The 23,763-nt window shown below is 28.4% G+C and overlaps 1 protein-coding gene and 1 non-coding gene across 3 annotated transcripts in view; both read left to right on the plus strand.

Annotated features, from left to right (window-relative positions):
* Nucleotides 1-23,763, plus strand: part of LOC130668238 (uncharacterized) — a 44,583-nt gene continuing 20,820 nt past the window's right edge. Inside the window, exon 1 of one of the 2 annotated variants that reach the window (XM_057470419.1) lies at nucleotides 1-501. In XM_057470419.1, the coding sequence (XP_057326402.1) occupies nucleotides 439-501 (63 nt within the window). In that variant the 5' untranslated portion in view covers nucleotides 1-438. Of the gene's footprint in view, nucleotides 502-11,782; nucleotides 11,802-23,763 lie in introns of those variants that run through there. The other variant, XM_057470420.1, reaches the window with a different exon arrangement.
* LOC130669200 (U5 spliceosomal RNA) lies at nucleotides 17,571-17,690 on the plus strand. Its single transcript, XR_008990133.1, has one exon. It is a non-coding gene; the product is annotated as a U5 spliceosomal RNA (small nuclear RNA).

Genomic DNA, 23,763 nt, shown 5'->3' on the forward strand with positions numbered 1-23,763 from the left:
CCTGTGCCACGGTTAGGACCGTCACATTATCAGTCTAACGAGTGAGACGAAAGGCATCAAGGAGTCTAGGCAATTTAATATTTATTATTACAATTATTATTTAATCTTCATAAATAAATATACGCAAAAATAAAAATCCTCAGTCTAGTCGTGAACTAGAGATTTAAAAAAAATTTTTTTTCTTTTTTGAAAAATATTTATCATTAAATAATAATTTAATAAAATTTTCAAATAGTAAAAAAAAAGATAAATAATTTATTTTGAATGTTTTGTGGTGGTTATTTTATTTGGTGACGATATTAAGTGAAAAAAAAAATATATATATCTAATTAAATAAATAAATAAGAGGGCAGGTCATTGCTCATATCACAGCGTGCTTAAGGATGTCCTGGTAGCGCAGGAGAATCGCATCACTCCCTGGCGAGTCGCGAGAAAGAGATGGCGTGGAGATTATCCTACGAGCACAGCACTCGAACGAGCACGATACTTCTCGTCCTGCTGGTGAGTTTCTGTTATCCTTTATCTTATATATTACATATACATTTCATAAGGTTATTTCACTGTGTTCACCTATGTGTGACGTTATATATATACTCACTCCACTTCTACTCAACTCCAATTATTATCATTATTATTATTACGCCACTTTAATCAATTGTTTCATCAATTATTTCTCTGGCAGTTGTCATTTTTTATTATCACAACCATAAATGTTTAGTGATAAAAAATTTTTGTATTTTTTTTTTTAATAACGTGATTTCGCGGTGATTTATTTTTTTTTCTTAACATACATATTTATTATAAAATTGATTTAATTCACAATTATTTGAATTCTTAACATTCCAACGGTATTGTTTTGTAAGAGTAGTTTAACTCATGAGCCGGTGGATATTTATAGGGCACGAGTAATGTTCCCGTTTCACTTATTGCTATCTCTTTATGCCATACAACTATTACATTACGCTTTCTCACAAAATTACCTAGCACACGTGTTGAGTCAATGCTAAACTTAACACATACGGTAATTTAAACTTCAAGTACACATTGTTCTATATATATAAATGTAAAGTATGTATGGACCATGAATTGAAAACATAATCCTGTCGCTTGATAATTCCTTATGATCATTTCACTCGTGAGATTGTATAATTTGATCGCGATCACAGATCAGAAAATAATACATTTAAGACCCACATGATATAAAGAAAGAATAAAACGCACCTACGCGAACGCGTATGTCGCAGGAGTCAAGGATATTGCAGTACAATTATACCTATTGCAGGACAATATAACTTGCCGCAATTTTAATAATTTCTTTTTTCTTTTTGGAATGATATTTCATTTTTTTTTATATACTTCTGTTTATGATTAGTTTTTTTACCTCTAGTTTTTTAAAAATAAAATTAAATCTCATGACCCATATGAAAAAATGGACTAAAAAAGATTTATTTGAGCGAAAGATATTGTATATATCGATATGGCCACATAAATATTTGATTGTGAGAACGATATGATACACTGAAAAAAATCGGGAGTGAATTCGGAGTGATCTGGATTTTATTTCAATCCGTTTTCACTCCGATTCAGAGTTTTAATATTAAAATAAGATCCTTTTAGGAGTGAATTTCACTCCGAATCGTATTTTCAACATTAAGTTAAACTTCCCTTCGGAGTGATTTTTACTCCGAGGGGATTAAATAAATAAGCAGTCATCCGCTCCGCATTTACTCCGTTAATTTTTTACAGTTTATACTTGAGGAATTTAATTGCGTGAAATAAGTGATTTATTTGTGGTAAAGAAATGATCCAATTACTGCAAATAAAAGTTAATTGGATCATGAGCTTCAAATATATGTTAAGTATCGTCAAATTTTCCGTTATTTGTCACAAATTTAAATTTTTAACAACAAATAAATAATATATTTCAGTAAAATTATTAAATTATTTGAATCAACTGTCATATTTAGTTGTACCAAATATATTTATTTATCATTAAGAAATATTAAAAAAAAAGCCACAAGTAAATTAATTTCTTTAGGACAGATATATCCGGGAATATATACCAGTATAATATACTAAAGATATAAGCCACATATACTATTTTGCCGGGATAAATATTATATTTTTTCGTGCGGAGAATAAAACTTGTTTGCACAAATGGTCAATATTTTTTAATTATTTTAATCTATAATCGATAATTTTTTCTTATGATTTTAGTTAATTACTCGAGTATTAAAAAGCGTTAAAAAAAAAGTTTTTGTGGTATGTAACCTTGCTAAATGACCTTAGATATTATCAGAGAAAGTGATTGATTGACTCTAAACTGTTGACGTGCGTAAATAGTTATATAGCAACGCTGGTAAAAAATAAAGATTAGTCTGTCAACATAAGTGTAACAATTTTGAGGTCATTTGTATTGGAAAGGTTAGTAATTGTTATTAAAAATATATAAATATATATATATAGACATATATTTTATTTTTCGGGAAATGAAATAACGGAAAATTTTTTTTATTAAAATTGAATGGAAATTTTCAAGAGTTGATTTAAAAAAAAAATGATAAACTGGTTTTTTTATCGATTGTCAGTTGACAATGAAGATCAACTTTTACTTTGATTGCAACAATTATATGATTATTTAACTTGTGCATTCCGTGAATCTATTATCCTTTTATGATTTATATTTATCTTATGCTTTTTTTTTAAGCCTTACTTTTTTTTATATAATTGTATTTGAATAAATTGTTATATAAATTATTTCTTATTGACTGACCAGTTGATTGATTGATATCGGGATTCTGATGCGATTATTGTGTATTACGTTCTGCATAAACCAGTAGAAATAATTAAATGTCGTGACAATGAAGTTGTTAACGATCGCGATCTGTATATTTAATTATTGATATGAGAATTAAAAAATAAATAAATATGCTCGCGGACCTTGTAAATGAGATACCCGGTCTTAATTAAAGGTGCGTCGTGCGTTGATTCTCGAGTTATGATATCTATATATTTATATGTATGTATAAAATTTATGCGGAGGCAACGATATTTGATACAAATTAATTTTGCAGAGGTTGAAAAAAAAATAAATTTTTATTTATTTTATTATTACTTTTGTTCGAAAATTCAGAAGTGAAAATGAATAGATATAATGCTTATGATATAGTATAGGATGGGATAGCTTCCGTCATTCATGTGAGTGAGCATGTATGTTGTGTGGCGATGCTCGAATGGAAGATTTAAAGCGGCGCCAGAAAGTTGCTGGACAACGATACTAAATGTGCTGGACTCAATTAAATAATATTGATGTGATCGCTATGATATGATAATATTAATTCCACGTTGTTGGTTTCCCGCAGCGTGAACACGAGTCGACTTTTTTAAAAAAATAAGATTTATCGGATATTTTAGCTTCTGGAATATAAAAAATTTTTTCTTTTCGCTTCTTTATTGTCTTATCGATTCCATTTTATCAGGCTAATAATTTGTAATAGCCACACTTTTAAATGATTATTTTTCTAATTTTCTTTTTCATTTATAAATCATGAATTGTTTAAAAAATCTTGCACCTGAGGACCGGAACGTTTTTCCTAATTATCCCCTAAGTCAACTTTAAGCAGTAAAATTACATAAATTTTTTTTATTTTCGTTGCGTGAAAAACGTTCCAATATTTAGTTACATAAAAAATCTTTAAATTCATAAGTTTTAATAAAAATATGTTTTTAATAATCGAAAAAATATTTCACATAAGAAATATATACAAGTACACGCTGAAAAAAAATGCTAACTATCACCATCTTGTAATAGGGAATGATTACCATCTGTATGTGATAATCATTGTGATGCTTTTCTGTTAACTATTCGTTTCTCATATAGTAATAATTACTATTGCCGATAGTAATAGTTACCATCTCCATAGTAATATTTCTTATGTCTAAAAAATTTTTTAATTTTGCCTTCTAAGATAGTAATGATTATCATCACGGACAAGAATGGTTACGGTCTAGATGAGAATGCTTACCATCTCCGATAGTAATAGTTAACATAAAAGCATGATAATGATTATCACATACAGATGGTAATCATTCCCTATTACAAGATGGTGATAGTTAGCATTTTTTTTCAGCGTGTATATTTTTAGTATTCGCGTCACTAATTCCAAAAGGACATATTTTTATACACCTTTTTGACTTTAGGACACTCCCTAAAACCAAAAGGGTGTGTAATTATTTTTTTTTTTTTTGCTAATCATATTGTAGACTTATTCTAAAGCTGAAAATTGAAAAAGAAATTTTGAATTTTGAATTCAAACTATATATGCCCTTTTGGCTTCCAAAAATTTTTTTTCAATTTTCAGCTATAAAATAAGCTTACAAAACGATTGGCAACAAAAAAAAATTATACGCCCTTTTGATTTTAAACTTATTGACTTAAGCCAAAATGGAGTATAAAAATATAAGTCCTTTTATAATTAGTAACGTGATAGGTTTGTAATTAAATAATCATAAATATATATAAATAACAGATATGTATCCTTATGTACGCACAGACGCGTATGTTCTTCACTTGCAGTAAACTCACTTTACTTTTATTTTATATACATTTATATATAGAAAAATATTCCACTGCTTACTGTTCACAAGCACAGTGGTCGTAATCAGACGGAGGTATCTAACTTTAAGTCGTTTTCTTCTTTTAACATCCCCGCTCACACTTTGCGATACGACTCTACACTTTACAGAAAATATTTTCTCATAGTTCATTCACCATTTGTTCATTTTATTTTATTTTATTTTATTTTATTCTATTCTATTCAATTTGTTTTAAATATATAATACATATGTATGTTTAGTCTTAACTCTTTTCCCTACAAATTACTTCCGTCTTCACTTAATGTCTTTTGCTGCAGACTTTTACGTTCAATTATCAGTATTTAACTATTTCCCGTATGTACATTTGTATCTTCAAATTAATTACCTCGACAATATTATCTTACCTGCTGTAGGGTTAGTTGTGTGTGGAATCAAGAATTTAATGTTTTTTATTTTATTCATCTATAAAAATTTTTTAATTTTTATCATATTCAAAAAAATTAATTATTCCTACAAATAACTACTACGCTGTAAAGGAATTTCAGAGTAAACACAGGTTAAATCCGGAGTTAATTCGGAGTGAATGCGGATCGGATGATTGCGTATTTGGTTAGACCTCTTGGAGTGAACTTCACTCCGAAGGAGAGTTTATTTCAATATTAGAACTCCGGTTTGGAGTGAGATTTACTCCTAAAGGGAGTTTATTTTAAATCAAAACTCCGAATCGGAGTGAATGTGGATTTAAATAAGACCTAGATCACTCCGAAATTACGTCTCTGCACTGTGAAAAATTCCCAACAAAATTTAGAAGTGTCCCATATAGTAAACGTATGCGCAGACTACACGATTGTGGCCTATGCGCATGCGTTTACTATGGGACACTTGTAAATTTTGTATCAGATTTCTTATAGTCCGGTGTTACTATGCACCCATAGTAAAATTTATTGGGAATTTGTCACAGTGTGAAAAACAAACTCCCTATTTACTCCGTATGCTGAGTAGTTTTTTCTAAAACTCCGAAATTCTGAGTGACGGAGTGATTCCGGATTTAAATAAAACTTGTGATCACTCCAAATTAACTCCCGATTTTTTCAGTATAAGACGCAAGCGATGATGTAAGCTGAAACTTATGAAACATCACAATAATAAAAAAAAAGTAATTGAATTTTTATTTACATTAAATTAGAGGATGTTAGCAATTTATGTAGGTCTTATTTTAAATGGGGTACGATACTTCCGTTGGTTGTGACCGTATTAAGTAAAGATATTTGTGTACATATACATATATATTTTTTATATGTGCTAAAAGTAGACATAACGGTGATGCGGAGATAAAATGGGAACGAATTTAAAACCGAAACTCACGTAAGGATAATAAATGTATCACAATTAAAATTTAAATTCGATGAAAAAAAAAAAAAACGTCGGAGCTCAATAAACTATTAATTAAAAATTTTTTTTTTTACTATGTTGATATCAGAGCTTGAGTATCGGAGTTCAGAAGTATCTTTTAATGATATTGAATCAACATACAATGCAAATATAGTGCAGATCTGTTGCGATCAAGCTGATCATACAGTGGTGCACGTGTGCAATAGTATAAATTATCTGTGGTTGCAATCCGGAATTTAAGAATCAGTAAATTTGTAACCTGTAATTATTTAACTTTTCTTTACGGCTGATTGATCATCGATTGTGAATTATGTTATGATGTTATGAATATTCATGCTCGGTAGTGTTTAATATTGATTCAACATTATCATAGGATGCGCAACTTTTTTTATGCAATTTAAGATAATTTTACATTTTTAGTATATGAAATGTATTTTATATGCTTGAATTATTAGGGATTTACTTTGATAGAATAATTATGTTGCGATCAATTTTAAATTATGCATCATGTTTTACTTCAATCATTATTTTGTTTATGGAATAAATTAACATTTATAGGAGACTAGAATAAAACGGGAATTTAAATAATTAAAGAAAATTTGTTTTTGAAGAATTAATTTGATGAACAATTATTATTCGATTTTCCGACAGTACTTTTATATACTATATAAAAAAAAAGTATTCAAATAACAAACGCATTATTTTTATTCACGTGCCAATTTAATACTGGCCTACATTAAAAATTTAAATATCTTGACGGGTTTATTGAACGATATGATGAATATTAAGTATATTTTATATGCAGTCACTTTATAAGATGACATTAATTCTACCTAACACGGATTTCCTGTTGTCTCAACAAGAGATTTCCTCTTTTATTAAATGATCATTTATCTTTTTGTTTCAATTTAAACCACAGATCAGTTACACTTTCTAATATTTTTTAAAACAAATAAAATATTTAAAATTTTTTCTCCGAGGATAAAAAAAAATTCAATTAAGTAATTTGTTGAGAATTGATATGTAATCTGAAATAGTTTAAATAACAATAAATTGTAAAAGATTGCATGTAATGATGGCTTGTAAAAAATCACTGATGATAGGCGTGACTGTCAATTAACATGTCAAAGTTGCAAATCGATGGAATATTATCAATTCACAAGATCGACGATACTTATTACACGAAAGCAAACGTCGAGATCGCGATATTCTCTGTAGCGTATTCCCTCTGCAGAGATCAAGACGCGGATTAACGTGCCCGTAGTCATGGGATTTTAACTCGAAGGTCTGCTCTTTCTCTTGCAAGTTGAAACCCTCGTTTTTCTTTGTTTTATTTTTTATTTATCTCAATACTTTCTCGTCTCGACAGCATTGTGGTTTGTGTGATATCCTCTGACGCTTTGTTCACATCTCTCGGCCACACAACATTGACGTTATTTACTCCAGTTTTTAAAATTCCACAGCAATTTATACACTTCAATATCTTCGCCAATGTTATAAAACAAATTTATTCAAAAAAATTTTCTATCATTTTCACTTACACGGAAAAAAATTACTGTTGCTGCAACAGGAAAGTTTTGTAGCAGCCACAGGACTCACCTTGTTACAGCTACGAAGCCAATCCTGTAGCTGTAACAGAAATGTACTGGAGTGTTTGCAGGACTAGTCCTGTATAGCAGCTACAGTATGATTAAAAGTAAACATTATTATTTTGTCTTTCATCTTCTTGACTTACCAATACATTTGAATAATACTCCTGACACAAACAAATTAGAAATGTGGTGACCAACAGTAGCAAACGATAATTGGTATCGAACCTACTCAAAATAGTAAAAAAATATTTTTTATCGACGTTGATTCTGATCTCCAGTAATTCACATTCTTACACTTATTACGAATTCACGACTATTCCTGTGGCTGCAACAGAAATAAAACTGTAACTGCAACACGACTGATCTTATAAATACTACGCGCAGAGAATTTTACGGTATTTTTTGCATAAAAAATTAATAGAAAAATTACTATGTCATAGTGACATGAGGACAGTATGGAATTATTGAACAAATGATCGATAACGTAGTAATTTTTAAAATACATCGAACAGAATTTACAAGGTGCATTGTAATTTTGACAAAGCAACAGATTAAGAAATTAAAATTTCTTGGTCAAAATTACAATGCACCTTGTAAATTCTGTTCAGTGTATTTTAAAAATTTCTACGTTATCGGTAATTCGTTCAATAATTCCATACTGTCCTCATGTTATTATGACATAGTAATTCTCTGTGTGTACAGGGAAAGTCCTGTAGCTATAATAGAACTAAGTCCTGTAGCTACTACAGGCCCATGTCCTGTTGCAGAAATTTCTTTTTTTTCCGTGCATAAAAAAATTTAAATAATGAATTATTATTTAAATCCATTATAAATTTCCTTCAAATACAGACATTAAATTTTTTACTTGAAAAAAAAAATTTTTTTTCACCATTTTTATATTGAAAATAATTGTATATATTTAAATACCAATTTATCTTTGGTTAAATATTGAAAAAACGTCGGTTGGAAAAAATTCCTTACTCTGAATAAATAAAAAAATTTTTTTTTTACAAAGAACGCATACAAAAGTCAGTAATTGGTGGCTGTCTGCATGAAATCAAGTTCAAATTCTTCTCACTCAATTGGTCTCGCTTGGTATTATATGCAACATGTAGCATGTAGTAGATGGAACAGTACTTCAGCAGGTTACCACCAACCAACCAACCAGACAGACAGATAATTTATATTTAAGTTCCTGTACTGTACAGCTGTGTCTGCGATGAGAAATCCAAACGGAATCCCGTTTTTGATGCTTCCGATTCCACCCGTTCTACATTCTTACCAATTTCCCCGGGAGGTTTACGCATAAAAAAAATTAATAAAAGCAAAAGCGAAACCATAAAAAGGTGTACGCTGTTTCATTTCCTTCTGATCATCGGGTTTTCCAAGGTCTACGTGTTTTTCTTCAGCATCAACGATTGGACTACGTGATAACCTTCAGAGTTGAATTGTTGTAGTCATGTCCACGAGGATGGCTTTTGTTAAAAAAGGGGTGTAGACAAAAAGATAAGATATATGACGAAGGCTGTAACATTATAAAGCTATAAATTTATTAACAATCAAGTTTGAATTTATTTTTTTTGGCTATAAAAATTCACTTTTTAATGCCTCGAACATTGTCGTTGCGTTGAGGGCTTTTGTTGTTATAAGCTAATACTCTCTTGCTCATAAATTTTTCGTACTTTAATGTCCACATTTTTTAATCATGTCAATATATATTTTTATAATTAATTAGTTTTAAACTTTTATGCTTTTGAAAGCCTGAATTATTTTATCGTCTAAATAAAAATTAATTTTATTTATGAAGAAACATTAATAGTTATAGCATGCATCAATAAAAAATATTTTATCTATACACGAAGAAAATTTTATTACATTTTCTACGATACTAAATTTTTAATTTCAAGTATTTTAAATGGTAGGAAAATTTTTCAGTGGTAAAATAATTAGTTTTACCATTGAGAATGATACACGGAAAAGAAATATTAGTAAATAATACTCAGATTCTCATCAATAGCGCACCTAGACCAAATATTAGTAAATATTATGGAGTACAACGTAAGAAATTATTAACAGATGCATTTTTTTGACAAGTGTCTTGTAGTTTTTTAAGGTTTAAGTAGTAATTTTAAATAGTCAAGCAGTATATTTCAATGATTAACTATTAATTGATTTAACTGTTATACTGATTGAAACGACATTAGTTATTGAACATAACATAAATAATTAGAAGTTGAACTACAATTATTGACAATCATTTTTTTCCGTGTAACAGTAACAAGTGATGGTAGTGACGATTACTATCGAAGATGCTAATTGTAACTATCAAAGATTGTAATTGTTATAATCGAAGATGGTAACTGTTACCATTCAAGGTTGTAACAATTCTGATACAAAAAATAGGATAAATTTATATAAATTTAAATCCTTTATTTATATCCATATTTTAGCTGTGTCCATTTTGTCCTTTAAATAATTAAAATAAGTAACTATACAATCGTTCAAGTCCGAGAATAGAATCGAAATTTCCAAATATTGGAGCTGTTATTGATAACTTTAAATGATTGGGTATGATCATCAAAATAGCAACCATCCAAGAATTGAGTGATAAGGAAAACTTTATCATCATCAATAATCAGTATTTTTTTTACAACATAAAATAATGGAGCATCGCTTGATCTGTAACGCCGATATATAAAGTCTTTATTAGTTTAAATAGTAATTATTATTTGAGCTGATGGTAACTATTAACATGAGGTTATTAAGAATTACGATGTTAATAATTGTTATAATTAGTTAAGATAATAAAAATTATAATTTCTGTCATAAATAATTGTAGATTTTACCATATAGTTGGTAGATACTACAATTCAGATTGTTTATTTAATAATTTAAATGATATTCACTACTATCGGGTTCCATGACAACTGATCCCAGACAACTAATCCCCGACAAGTAATCACATGATAATTGATCCCACAGACAACTGATCCCACTGACAAATTCATAAAATAATTAATTATTAATTAATTACTATGACATGAGTAATAAAAATTCACTGTTATAAATATGAAAAGTTAAATTATGTACATTAGTTGTTGATAAAAATCAATTGACGATCAATTTTTGATGGGATCAGATGTCGGTGGGATCAATTTGTAGGGATCACTTGTCCTGGTATAAAACTGTTGGGATCAGTTGATGGTACACTCTACTATCGAATTCAGTTTAAAAATTTTACTATAATTAGATGATAACTTTTATTATAAAATTATCTCCGTGTACTAATAGAAAATTAATAATGAATTGTTGAAAAACTCGCGACCACCTTGTGAGACTTTACATCGTCATAGTCTTGTTACTGTCACTGTCACTGTTACTTAATTTTTTGTCTACATTTATTGCCACTTAAACTACCCAGTGTGTATTTATTCCACCCCCGCAGACTCGCGGCAGCTTGACGTCCTACGTCAACTAATATATATATATATTTTGTGTTATAATATATGCATTGCTGTAGAACATAGAGACCACTTGTTGCATGTCACGTGTCTATCGATTTATGAAGTGTATGTCCGGTTATGTATGACTTATTATAGTATAGTATATTTGAATAGATAGTCATATGGCACGTAAATAATGATCGGATAATCGTGCGATTAAATTTCTGTCATCCATTTGCTACACAGAAAAAAAGAATTTCTTGGCGCAAGAAATATTTTGTATTATGAATTGAAAACAAAAATTTTTCTTGGCTCAAGAATTTTTTTCTCGCCTAAAAAATTTTTTTCTTGTTCCAAGAAACTTTTTTCTTACCCCAAGAAAAGTTTTGTTTTCACTTTATAATACAAAAAATTTCTTGGGTCAAGTAAAAATTTTCTTAGAACAAGAAAAAATTTTTCGCGCCAAGAAATCCTTTTTTTCTGTGTACTATACACAATAATCTTTATTCCTTTATTCTTCGTTGACTATTATTAATATTAAAATGTCATGTATTATATACTTTCAGTGAGTACTTTTGTTGTACATTAATCATTTAGTTTATATGTTATGCACAAGATGGACATTCTTTGAGTTTTATTTATGTATATATTTTTTTTTTATTATTAATATTAATATCATATTGCAGTGTGTGGTAATTTTATCGATAAAGATGGGTTTTAATACTCGTTGTGTAAGCTGTCCATATTTAATACCGGATATGGTTAATATTAATCGAAGGTAGTCTACTTGTCAATTCATCATAATTAATTTAATTTACGCTTCTAAGGGTTAAATAAATCTGTATTATTCTCATACTTTTTAATCGTTAGTAAATCTATTTTCTCGAAGATCGAAATAAAAAAATCATCATTTATAAAATTGCTGATAAATATGATTAACTATAAACCTTTTTACGCTTCTGAAAAAAATATTTATGCATTTATAACTTTAAAATCTATTTATAAAAAAATTTTCGAATATCTGGTAAAAAAATAAAACTTTAGTAGCAGCTTATTTTTACTGGTTTTGGGTGGAATGCCATCATTGGAATGTGAATCCTAAAAAAATTAAAAAAAAAAATGGAAAACACTAACCTAATATAGTTTTACCACGGGCAATAACCCCAGCAGATTAACGACCCTTTTTTTTCTTCATATCATTAAATTGCCCATGATATTACACTTGTATTATATCTTAAAAAATAAAAAAAATTGCATGCATAAAAAAAAGTTAAACCGGAAATATTTGATTTCACCATAAAATATAAAACCTGACTTGTGTCAATGATAATGAGATCAAAAAATTTTATTTAAAACGATCTAACTTTTCTTATGCATAAAAAAAAAAATTTTGATTTTGATCATTATTATATCGCGTCTTATCTTACCGCATGTATATATAACTTGCGTCATATATTATTTGGGGCATTGACGCGGCGTTAGGTGTGAGACCTCGACAAGGACGAAGACGAGAAACTGAGAGAAGTGAAACCAAAGATTTGAGTCCAACGACTCGGGAATAAATACATCTACATAATTTTATTTTTATTATTATTATTATTATTATTATTATTATTATTATTATCATTTTTATTAAAACTTTTATATTCTCATCCCTTGAACAAGTAGAAGTAGATTCTTACATCAAGGTTATTTTTGAATTTTTTGCCACCTTTCTCTCGGTCAATACAACGCATAGTCTTTTTTTTATGTGATTATTTTATTTCTTGCACACTCTTCCTTGCGACAGTATCATCTCTACCTGTGATACGATACGGCTACTTTTATTATTGGTTTTATAGCCTTTCTTTTTATGACCAGGACTAGAAGACCCTGCTGTGAAAGAAGAACATAGCATTGGAATTCACTTACTTTTTTTTATTATTTCGTATGGATTATTTTCTCTTCTCAGTGGCTTTATTTTTATCGCAAACTTATCTTATATATTTATTTATTCTCGTTTGTATTTCACTTGATTGTAAGGCAATAATTCATGTGGCAACACTTGCTTTAACGCAATTGCTTCACGGAGCGAATTTTTTGATAAAATTAACCCTACAATTTAAAGTAAACCTGAGCCAAAAACAAAATGAATACGAAAAGAATAAAAACTGATTCCTTTTATTTGATTTTTTACTCTTCTTTATGTTAAAATTATTCGAAATTGGGTTTTGTTTTCAACCCATAATTGAACACTGTCTTGAAACGTAAAAGTAATTAGTCATTTAGGTTCAGTTTTCATCACAATTAACAAGTAATATTTATTTATTGGATTTATTTATTAGATAATTCTCCCGATATTCAACACTAACAGAAAAATTCGTGTTAATTATTATCTTTTGCATTCATATTTGCACATCCGGCTAGTTTAATACTTTTTTATGTTTAACAACTTTATACTAAAGTGGCACGTGGCCTTCCCGGGGCGATAGCCAAGAAGGAAAAACTTTATACTAAACAGAGCAAATGACATTTTTAAATATTATTATTTGTTTGTTTAAATGCTCATACCCATGTCAAAAAATTTCAAGTAAGAAAAATGAAAAAATTTTTTTCGGTCGATAAAAGGCCCAGGTAATGAACACAAGTTCGAAAACTATCTAGGCCGGAATTTGGCCGATAACTAGGTCTAAAAATGACCGAAAATTCTAAAATTTTCAGTTACATCATTTTATTAAAAATAAAAAAATTCTATGGTCAAAAATAGGCCGGCTTGATTTATCGGAAAATTTTCAACCTCTTTTTTAGGAATAATAAAATTTCAATGTATTTTCGGCCAAACTTAGGCCTCTTTGAATAAAATAGTCGGATTTCGGCCGAATTTAGTGTTTTCGGCCCTTTTTTGGCCAAATATTTTTACCCGGGTATGCCCCTACCCCTAGAGAGGGTTTTACATTTTTATAAAATATTCCAGATTCCAGACAATTTTAATATATTTTCAATATTTCCAACATTTTTATTCTTTTCTGAAATATTGCTGCTTGTTGACAGATTTCAAATATTTAATTTCCAAACTCAGCTTAAATTACACTGCATAAAAATCACTATTATTTTTTAGATAATTAATAATATTGGATAATCACGAAAATTTTAATTATTATAAACTCATTTCTCCAATAAATAAATAAATATTATTATTAAATTATAAATTATCACTAAGCAATAAAAAAACAATTTGTCTCTAGAGTACGAAAATAATATGATTTTAATTACACACGTAACATAAAATACTAATGATTGGTTTGTTTGGTATTTGTAAAAGTTAATTTCACAACAAAGCTAACAATAGAGTGTATATAGCCGCGTAAATAACACAATACATTTAAAAAAAAAAGTTAATAATAATAATAATAATGATAAGAATAAAAGTAAAAAAAAAAGCTTGTGTGCAATAAAAAGGATGCCGACCACAGAGTGAGAGAGATCTATTAATAAGTATTGGTGAATACTTTTGCTGAGAGCTAAAAAGGAAAAAGGAAGAGTGTAATTGAATTCTATGTACTGTATGTATAACAAATACATATATATCAAAGTGAAGGAGTATAGTGAAGGGTTAGTTGGATAGGTGGCATTGAACGACCTTCGGAAATCGGGTCTTGTCTCTCCCTTCTACGGATTTATTTACGTACAAACGTCGTCTTTGTGGTCATCGTCGTTGTCCTCTCGTATTGCTACTGATGGTCCTTATCGGAATAGTAATTCAATCTTCTTGCTTTATGCATCCTGTACATCCTGTTGTCTCTTTATACTCTTCATACATTGTACATTAAATGATTTAAAAATCTGATTGACATGTTTCGACCATTAAATTCAAATTAATCTTCCTACTTAATAATTTTTTTTATCTTCGATAAATCAAGTGTTAGTTCATGGAACAAATGTGTACGTTGACAAGTTGTTAATTAATTTATTTATTTGGTCACGGTTGTCATGTTTAGTTGCTTTTATTGCTTATTAATGGTTTGATATATAAATATAAACTCAATTAATCAATTAATTAATAAAGAAGGTTGTTAATGTGATTTAGCGACATCTTAGAGTTTATGTTTTATTTAAATCTAGACAAATAAAGAGTTAATGGGCTCGTGAATATTATTTAGGCGCCAGGAGCTCTTAGTTAATATATGTATAAGTTTTAAATTCGGATAGAGATAAATACTATATAAGATTTCTTATTTGTTTACGCATTTTTGTGTCGGTGAACAAGATAAAAAACTAGTTGTGGCTAGTTAAATACATGGTTTGATGCTTTTTAATTTTTATTACTAAATTATCATTTATTTATTTTTCGCTGTTAATTTTCAAGTATTTTATTTGATTGCATTTAAATATTTGGCATTGCTCATAAATTTTAAATTTATTGACATTATGAATGTGTGTTAATTAACTTATAATTTGTATAATCGCCTTTTGACACTTTTCGTTAAATATTTTAATTGATTATGGTGATTAATTTGTTATTCATTTTGAATGATTATTTTAATTTAAATTTAAGGATTTAGATTAATAAAATAAGCGACTTTTTAATCAAAATTTTTTTTTATCATTATGATTATGATATATTAAAATAGTTGTATGTTAATTAATTAAATTTAAATAAAGTCTTTCAACGAAGTTTGCAAAAGTTTCCTGGTATATTTTTTAAATCATTTGGCTAAATAGTTCCAGCAAAAATACGAATATCAAAAAAAAAAAAAATTTCGTTTACTAACGAAAAAATTCTACACGACAGCTTGTAACCGCATTGAAAGCGAATGTATTGGAAATAAAAAAAAAAAAAACGTCAAACAAAGGATCATCCTTTTTCGAGGCCATCCAAAGATTCTCATTCATAATTAAGTAAAAAAAAAAAAAAAAATGTTTCCAATTTTTTAATGCAGTCTGAGAACCAATTAACGATGTACAAAGCTGTATTTTATTTGTTACCCTAGTCCACAAAAAAAATTTTCTCTAAAGTCGGTCATTTTTTTTATTTCGAGGTATCCCTTCAATGAATTTCGACTAAATTAAAACAGTTAAAATTATTTTTATATAAAAAAAAAAAAATTATTATTATTTTTGTGTTGTATAAATTTTGCAACAATATTTATTTTTTTTTAATCGTGAATAATAATTAAGTAAATAGAGAAGATGAATCTAAAACAGCTGGTGAAAGATTTTACAAAAATTAATAAATTGCAGTAAAATATGTTCCATAAAACGTATGAAATATGAGCATTAATAAAGCGACTAAATTCAATGTCTCTAAAAACAAAAAAAATTTTAAAAAAAATTTTTTATCACTTAAAAGTCACACCGTTGGTCAATAAAACGACATGAAACATCGCGAAAGAATTTTGCCGAAAGTCATTTCTAATTTTACTTCAGTCCGTGATAATACGATTATTTTAATTCCTTAGTTCATTTACATTCGAAAGAAAAAAAATTCTGACGATAATTTAATTGGTAAAAAAAATGTTGGTAATCTCAAATAAAAAGGACTTGGTAAGTGCACATTAAATAAAAGAAATTACCGGTCGTGACAATTAGCCTATCAGCGAAATCGTTAATACACTGAAATTTCTGTCTCACAACAATAATTCAGAATAAAGTGGGAATTAATGTTAAACATATTCACCATTACGTTTGTTTGTGGTTATATATGCCTATCAAACAAGTTATCGTACAAGAATTATCAATCACTTCACTTTTTTTATGCATATTTTATTTACTCACTACTGCACTGATTAAAAAATAAAAAAAAATTTAATCATGTACTTTTGTAGATTTTTTGCTACCAAGTTCTATTTTATTTCCTTTTTAATGGCCGTGACAAAACGCTTATTAAATCACTCCATTCTAACTTTTAATTTTTTAAATAGAAGTATTGGCTTTTTTGTATTATAGTATCTCTGGATTAAAGTAAATGCGGACTAAAATAATATCCACATATCACTTGGAAATCACTCCGCTAAAAAGACAACCCGCATGTGGAGTGATTTTTTTGTAAACTCCGGACCTTCGATAACGGAGCGGATTTGGATTTAAATAAAATTAATATTCACTCCCGATTTTTAACAATGTAGGATAATTTTTTTTTACTATTACTGTGAATGGTTAAAAAAATTCTAGTAAAATTAATAAATTTTATTATATATGCGTAACAATTCTCCATGAAATTGTATTGAATTCTACTGGGATGATGGTTATTTCCTATTTGGGATTCTTTTCTAGTGGAAATGTACAGTCAGCAAATTTTTTTTATAGAAAAAATTCATAATCAATAATATTAAGTTTAAAAAATTTTGATTTTTGACAATGCTTAAATTTATAAATTTTTATATTCTGGATTGTCGTCATACATATATATGTTCAAGTATTTTAGTGCGCATACAAGACAGAGACCTACTGATGAAAACCTGGTGAGTTGTACAGGAATGTGACGATAGATGGAGTATATAATTTTATTTAGTTCCGTTCTGAAGACTTGGGTTAGAGTTTTTATAAGCCATATTGTGAGCGATTTTAAATACTCTGGTTTCCCTTCAACAATCGCATAAATCTTTCGCCTTTTACTAAAGATTTCCGTGGAGGGGAACAATTGATGAGTCTTGTACAAATTTTTTGTGTGCCCGGCGGAAGCTGGGCCAATAATAAACCCAAAAATAATTTTTGAGATATCTCATTATTCCCGAAATTCTTTGGGAAATTGTAAATTCATTACAAAGAAATAAAAGAAACAATTAATAGTAATTACAATAAAAAATATTTTTTTTTTATAATTGATTTTTTAGTTTTAGGTTTTGAACTTTCGTATGAATGTGAATCTAGCTGACAATTGTCATTTTCCTTAATTTTTGAATAAATAAAACGTGTATATAAATAAATAAATTATTTTTCTGTTTTCTTTTGTTTTGGATTCATCATCGTTATTGTTTGATGTTCATTTCGTGCTTCTGTTTGTTATGTGTTCGTCATCTATCTGCTCTTCATCGCCCTTTTCGTTATTTTCCTGTTTGTCATCTAATGTAGACACGTCTGGTCAAGTATTTATATCATCTTCAGTTGCTATTTCTAGGCCGTTAACTGGCATCTACAATTGTTGAAGATGTATGTTAACGTTATTAAACGGTGGCTGTTCGTTAGCCGATCCGCACGGCAACGGCTGGTCTGAGGGCGACGGGATCTGTACAGTTCTTTTCTTTTCATACCATTCAAAGAATTCCTCAACACCTTCCCCTATAGGGACTGAGAAAGTTGACCTGTATGCCATCTGCCGAGAAAAACTACAAGCGAACTGATGATAAACAGTATTAGTTTAGCGTTATCACTGTCTTTAATTATTTATTTTTTTTTAAATAAAATAAATTTTCGAGATGTCTTCATCGAGAGTATCGTGTTGTATTCGCGGCTGTTCAAATATGCCGTATAAAAATGATACACTGGTGAAATTTTATCGTTTCCCCGAAAGTTCACTTAAAATATTTCAATCAGATTCAATCAGAAAATAAAAAATTTTTTTTTTCCGATTGAATCCGATTGAAAGTCAATCGGAGACCCCGAAAGCTCCCGAACATTTCTGATTGAAAATTTGTTTCCAATTGAAACTGATAGAATTCTGATTGAGTTTCAATCAGATTCAATCGGAGTTTTCAATCAGGGCATACATGAGTAAAATAGATAGATAGTATATGTATAGAAAACAGAGCGAGATGTATACGAATGTAAATAATGTGGAAAAAAAGACAGAAAGACCTATGGTCGATATATTTAAAGCAAAAATTCCAGAAAATCTATCGATTTTTTCTGATATCTTTTAAATGAGAAAGAGTTGGTTGCTAATATTCAATAGGGTTTATCCCAAGGATGAATAGCAACTTCTACAACAAGAATTAAGTTGATTCATTCCTCGTGATGGCTTAAATTCAGGCGACCCACAGACATACATTCTAAAGGACGTTACTAAAATAAACTTTTGAACTGAATTTTTCTTTAATTATAAACAATTACATTTAATAAAAAAATTGACTATCGCATTAATCAGACTTTAAAGTTTACAAAAATCATTAATAAATACATAATCAATTAATCCTTTGAGTTATTGAAAAATGACTTTGTGCAAGCATTTTGCGAAACGGTGGCTATTTGACAGTAGATATAACCTAATATGCTTCGCATTTGAGACGTGCAAAACTTCCTATTCTTTCCAGTTGAAATTTACATTTATTCAAAATATAGTAAATAAGGAAGTATAGGAAAACTTGACTATATACTTTGTTTATAAAAGTATATGGAGAGTAAATAATATTATAAATTTTGAAAACCGATTTCCAAAATTATACATGGCAAATAAAATTGTATTGATCTATAGATAAATATAAATATTAAATAATTAATCATCAACTATAATTAGTAACAAAAAGGTCAAGCGTATACACTATAGTGTACAAATAGTTTAAGACGACATATATTTAGCATTTAATGCGGATTTACTTGGATTGTATCTTTTTTCATTTGACGACATTTTTATGACTTACTTTTGAATTTTACTCAACTTATAAACTTTAAATATCTTTATTTATTGGTGTATTATCGGATAAAGTGAGTGCTAAATAAAATACAGTTTAATAGCCGCATCTGTAGTGTGGTCGGCATTTAATTTTTCAAAAATTATAAATAATTACTGACCTCGCCGACTAGAGAACTAACCGCAAGTTCTCTTATTATTTATTATATACATTATATAGACATAAATTGACGATCTCGACCTTCCACGCTAATTCAATTGCCGCGGCAATCAATTTATTTAAAACACGATATCCCTTATATATATTAATTGTATTGTATACAGAGATAAATAGTTAAGTTTTCTGGTTTAAATATGAGCACAACATATATATATTTATTTCACTTTCTTTAATGTATCCCGGATCTAATTAATAATTGCATTAATCAACGGAAGGAATTTTTATATTAATATTCATGCTCATTGATTTTTTATAATTTTATATATCCGATTAATTTAAAAGTATTTTTGTTTACATAATAATTTACCCATAAATTTTAATAATGATTAGTAAAATGATTGCTATTGTATGTTTAAATAATTTGTTACATTGTTAGAAATATCGTTTTGAACTTTTGTTAAATGTTGAAATAAAGTTGGTCGTGATAAAATAGTATAAAGAGCCATCTTCTTAAGTGGATATATAAGCATTACTTGTGGCTACAATGTCTCGGGATCTTGACCCGTCGCCGTGGGCACTAAATCACTATTCACTATTTCTTTATACCATCTCTTGTCTCAATGCAACACTTAAGAGCCTTGGAATCATTTGTATATACAAATATGTATTTTCCATCTTAATAATATTTATATCAAACGAAATCTAATTAATTTTTTTCTAAATTTGTCTATCAAAATTTCAAATTCCCATGAATAAAATTATAAATATTTTGGTTGACGAATTGATGATTTAAAAAAAAGGAGTTGGTTGAATTTGAGTTATGAAAAATATTTTAATTTAATCGGAATGACAAGAATTTATTATACATACATATACATTTTTTTTAAGTGAAGTGAATGAAGATATTAGGAATGTAGACAAGTGCAATGAGATCAAGCAATAAGCAGGCAAGCTGAAGAGTCTTTCTCTCAAGTGTGCGTGTTTTGACGTGGTACATTACATAGAATAGTACCTTGATCGAACCTGACTCCGATACTACACCTTTCACATTGCTAAGAGAGTAAATGCCAGGCACTCGACGTAGTCATACGTACCATACCCATACATACGTTTAGTTATATATTATATACACTAACAATCTACCTCTACACTAAACTAGCGACTAGACCTGCAATCTCATCGTCTTTATCTTATATTATAAAATAAGACTTAGACCAGATGGATAATAATTGAGCCAGTGCCGAGGGTCATCGAAAACCGGCAGGTTATATACGTCTGTTATTATTGAGTAATACTTCAGTAAAAGATTATTAACAATTGACGCATATATTTATGTAGACAATATGTGTTAGTAAGAAGACTTTAAAAGGGCGTTTTTGCGAAATCCCTTCAATTGTGTTGATTATTTTATTTATATATAATATTTTATTTTTATTTCAGTTATTAAACAATATTTCGTAATTTAAAAGAATAAACGTTACAAAAATATTACCTCAGATTATTTAAACAAACATGAGAATAAAGTTGTCAAATTAAGAAATTTATCCACTTGATCAAGCATGAGAACCTTGATGACTTGATTTTATTTAATTACCAATCATTCAAGAGAATAATTATTTGATTTTTTATAAGTCAATAATTATATTAATTATGGTACAATAGACACGACCTCAGTTTAATTTAATTGATTATAAATATGATTATAATGTTTTTTTTAATTTAATAAAATTAATTAAATTTTTATCAATTTGTATATTTATACTTCCGGTTTGAAGAAAAAAATCTAGATAAAAATTTTTATTATGATTTATATAAGATTAATTTGCATTTTACAACTTACTGCATGGTATCAAGGTCGACTTTAAATTTTTATTATCAAAGAACAGCTTTGAGTGCTGCTATAAATTAATTTTACATTTTTAAGTTTATTGTTTATACACTGTAAAAAATCGGGAGTGATTACGGATTTTATTTAAATCCGAATCCACTCCGATACTTGGACTTCCAGAGGTTTGGAAAAAATCACTCCGCATCCGGAGTAAATACGGAGTTCCTTTCTCCAGCGGAGTGATTTGAATTTTTTTTAAACCCGGATTCACTCCGATTTAGTGTTTTAATATTTTATTTATTTATTTATTTATTTTATTTTCAATCGTAAGGTTTGACCTCTTTCGATCATATACAAATTAATACATGTAGTGAAAATGCTTAAATTTATAATTTATGACTCAAAACTTACAACTTACAACTCAGACTCAACTCAAATCAGGCCAACAGACTTTTAACAGTTTCATATTTATAATTCATACTTATGAATACACAACATTAATACTATAATACTATAAACATAAGGAATTCTAAAGCATTAAAAAAATTATTATCTGAGGTTCATTCAATTCTTCCAAATGAATTAAATATTTAAAGCACCTTTGACGATAATATAAAAATGAACTCCCCTTTGGAGTAAATTTGACTCCAAAGGGATTAAATAAATACGCAGTCATTTGCTCCGTATTCACTCCGGATTAAATCTGCTATCACTCCGCAAATTTTTTACAGTGTACACTCTTAAAAATCAGGAGCGAATCCGGAGTGATTACGGATTTTATTTGAATGCGAATTCACTCCGACACTCGGAATTCCGGACTTTGAGAAAAAATGGAATAAATGGGGACTTTGTTTTTTCAGGAAAGTGATTTTGGAGTGAACTGGATTTTATTTAAATCCGCATTTACCTCCGATTCAGAGTTTGTTTAGAAGTGAATTTTACTCCGAACCGGAGTTTCAATGTTGAAGCAAACTCTCATACACAGTAAAAAATATTGTGTAAAATCAACGCAGTTTGTGTGTTAAAAACGGTTGACACAAAATTTGTGTTGAAATTTCGACACAAACTTTGCGTTCCCATTTTTAACACAAAGATTATGTTGAAATATCGCCACAAGAGGGCGCAAAGAATCCACAGTAACACACAAAATCTGTTAATAAAGAGTGTATAACACATTTTTATGTTACAAAATAAAGTGACACAAACTTTGTGTTAGTTTAACACACTACAATTTTTAACGCAAACCGTTTTCGACACAAATGCACAATATTTTTTACTGTGTACGGAGTGAATTTTTACTCCAAGGAGATTAAATAAATACACAGACATCCACTTCGTATTCACTCCAGATTTAATCTGCCTTCGCTGCGCAAATTTTTTACAGTATATACCGGGTTAATAAAACATTCAAATTGATCCGCGAGTATTTTTAAAATTATTTTTATAAAAAAAATTCCTTAATGTCGTGACAAAAAAAATCTTAAAGTTTATTTTGCTAGCGAGATGCTATGGAATTAAATGACCGTGTAATTGGAATATAATTGAGTAATGGCGGTATCAACGATATGTTAATGAGAAATTCGTGCGTCGTGCGGGATAATCGTGAAGAATAATTTAACATGATTTATATATTATTATTATATATGTCCGGGTGAATTTTTGATGATTGTTTTAATATGTCCGTGACCATGCATATTATGTATTAATATTTTTTTTTAATTATTTTTCTTTTAAATATATAACTAGATCTAAATCAGTAAAAAAAAGTATCGAGATATTAAAATAAAAAATATATATATGACCTTGATCAAAATTAAGCTGAAATTTTTTTTTTATTTCTTTGGGTTGAAATTTTTATTGTTCTGGTAAATCATTTTTTTTTCTTACGAAATTATTGGTACTCAGGCTTTTATGTTTTATCTTTTCTTATATTTATTTTTATACTTTTTTTTCAAGTTATTAGTTTGAATGACCTTGCGGATTATTGCAATTAATATAATTGCGCTACTGGTATAAAAAATAATAACAGTAAGTAACAAAGTAGTGGCAAAGATAAAACGCCGCTCATTCAATTCAACTGTTGTTCAAAGTTTAAATTAGGTGTAGCCGACCATCAATATATATTTCATCACTTTATACAATCGATCATATATAAAACAATATGATTAATATAATATAGATAATTATTTGTATATATATATTTTTTT

Source organism: Microplitis mediator, chromosome 5 (genome assembly GCF_029852145.1).
Source record: "Microplitis mediator isolate UGA2020A chromosome 5, iyMicMedi2.1, whole genome shotgun sequence".
NCBI classification, from domain to species: Eukaryota; Metazoa; Arthropoda; class Insecta; order Hymenoptera; family Braconidae; genus Microplitis; species Microplitis mediator.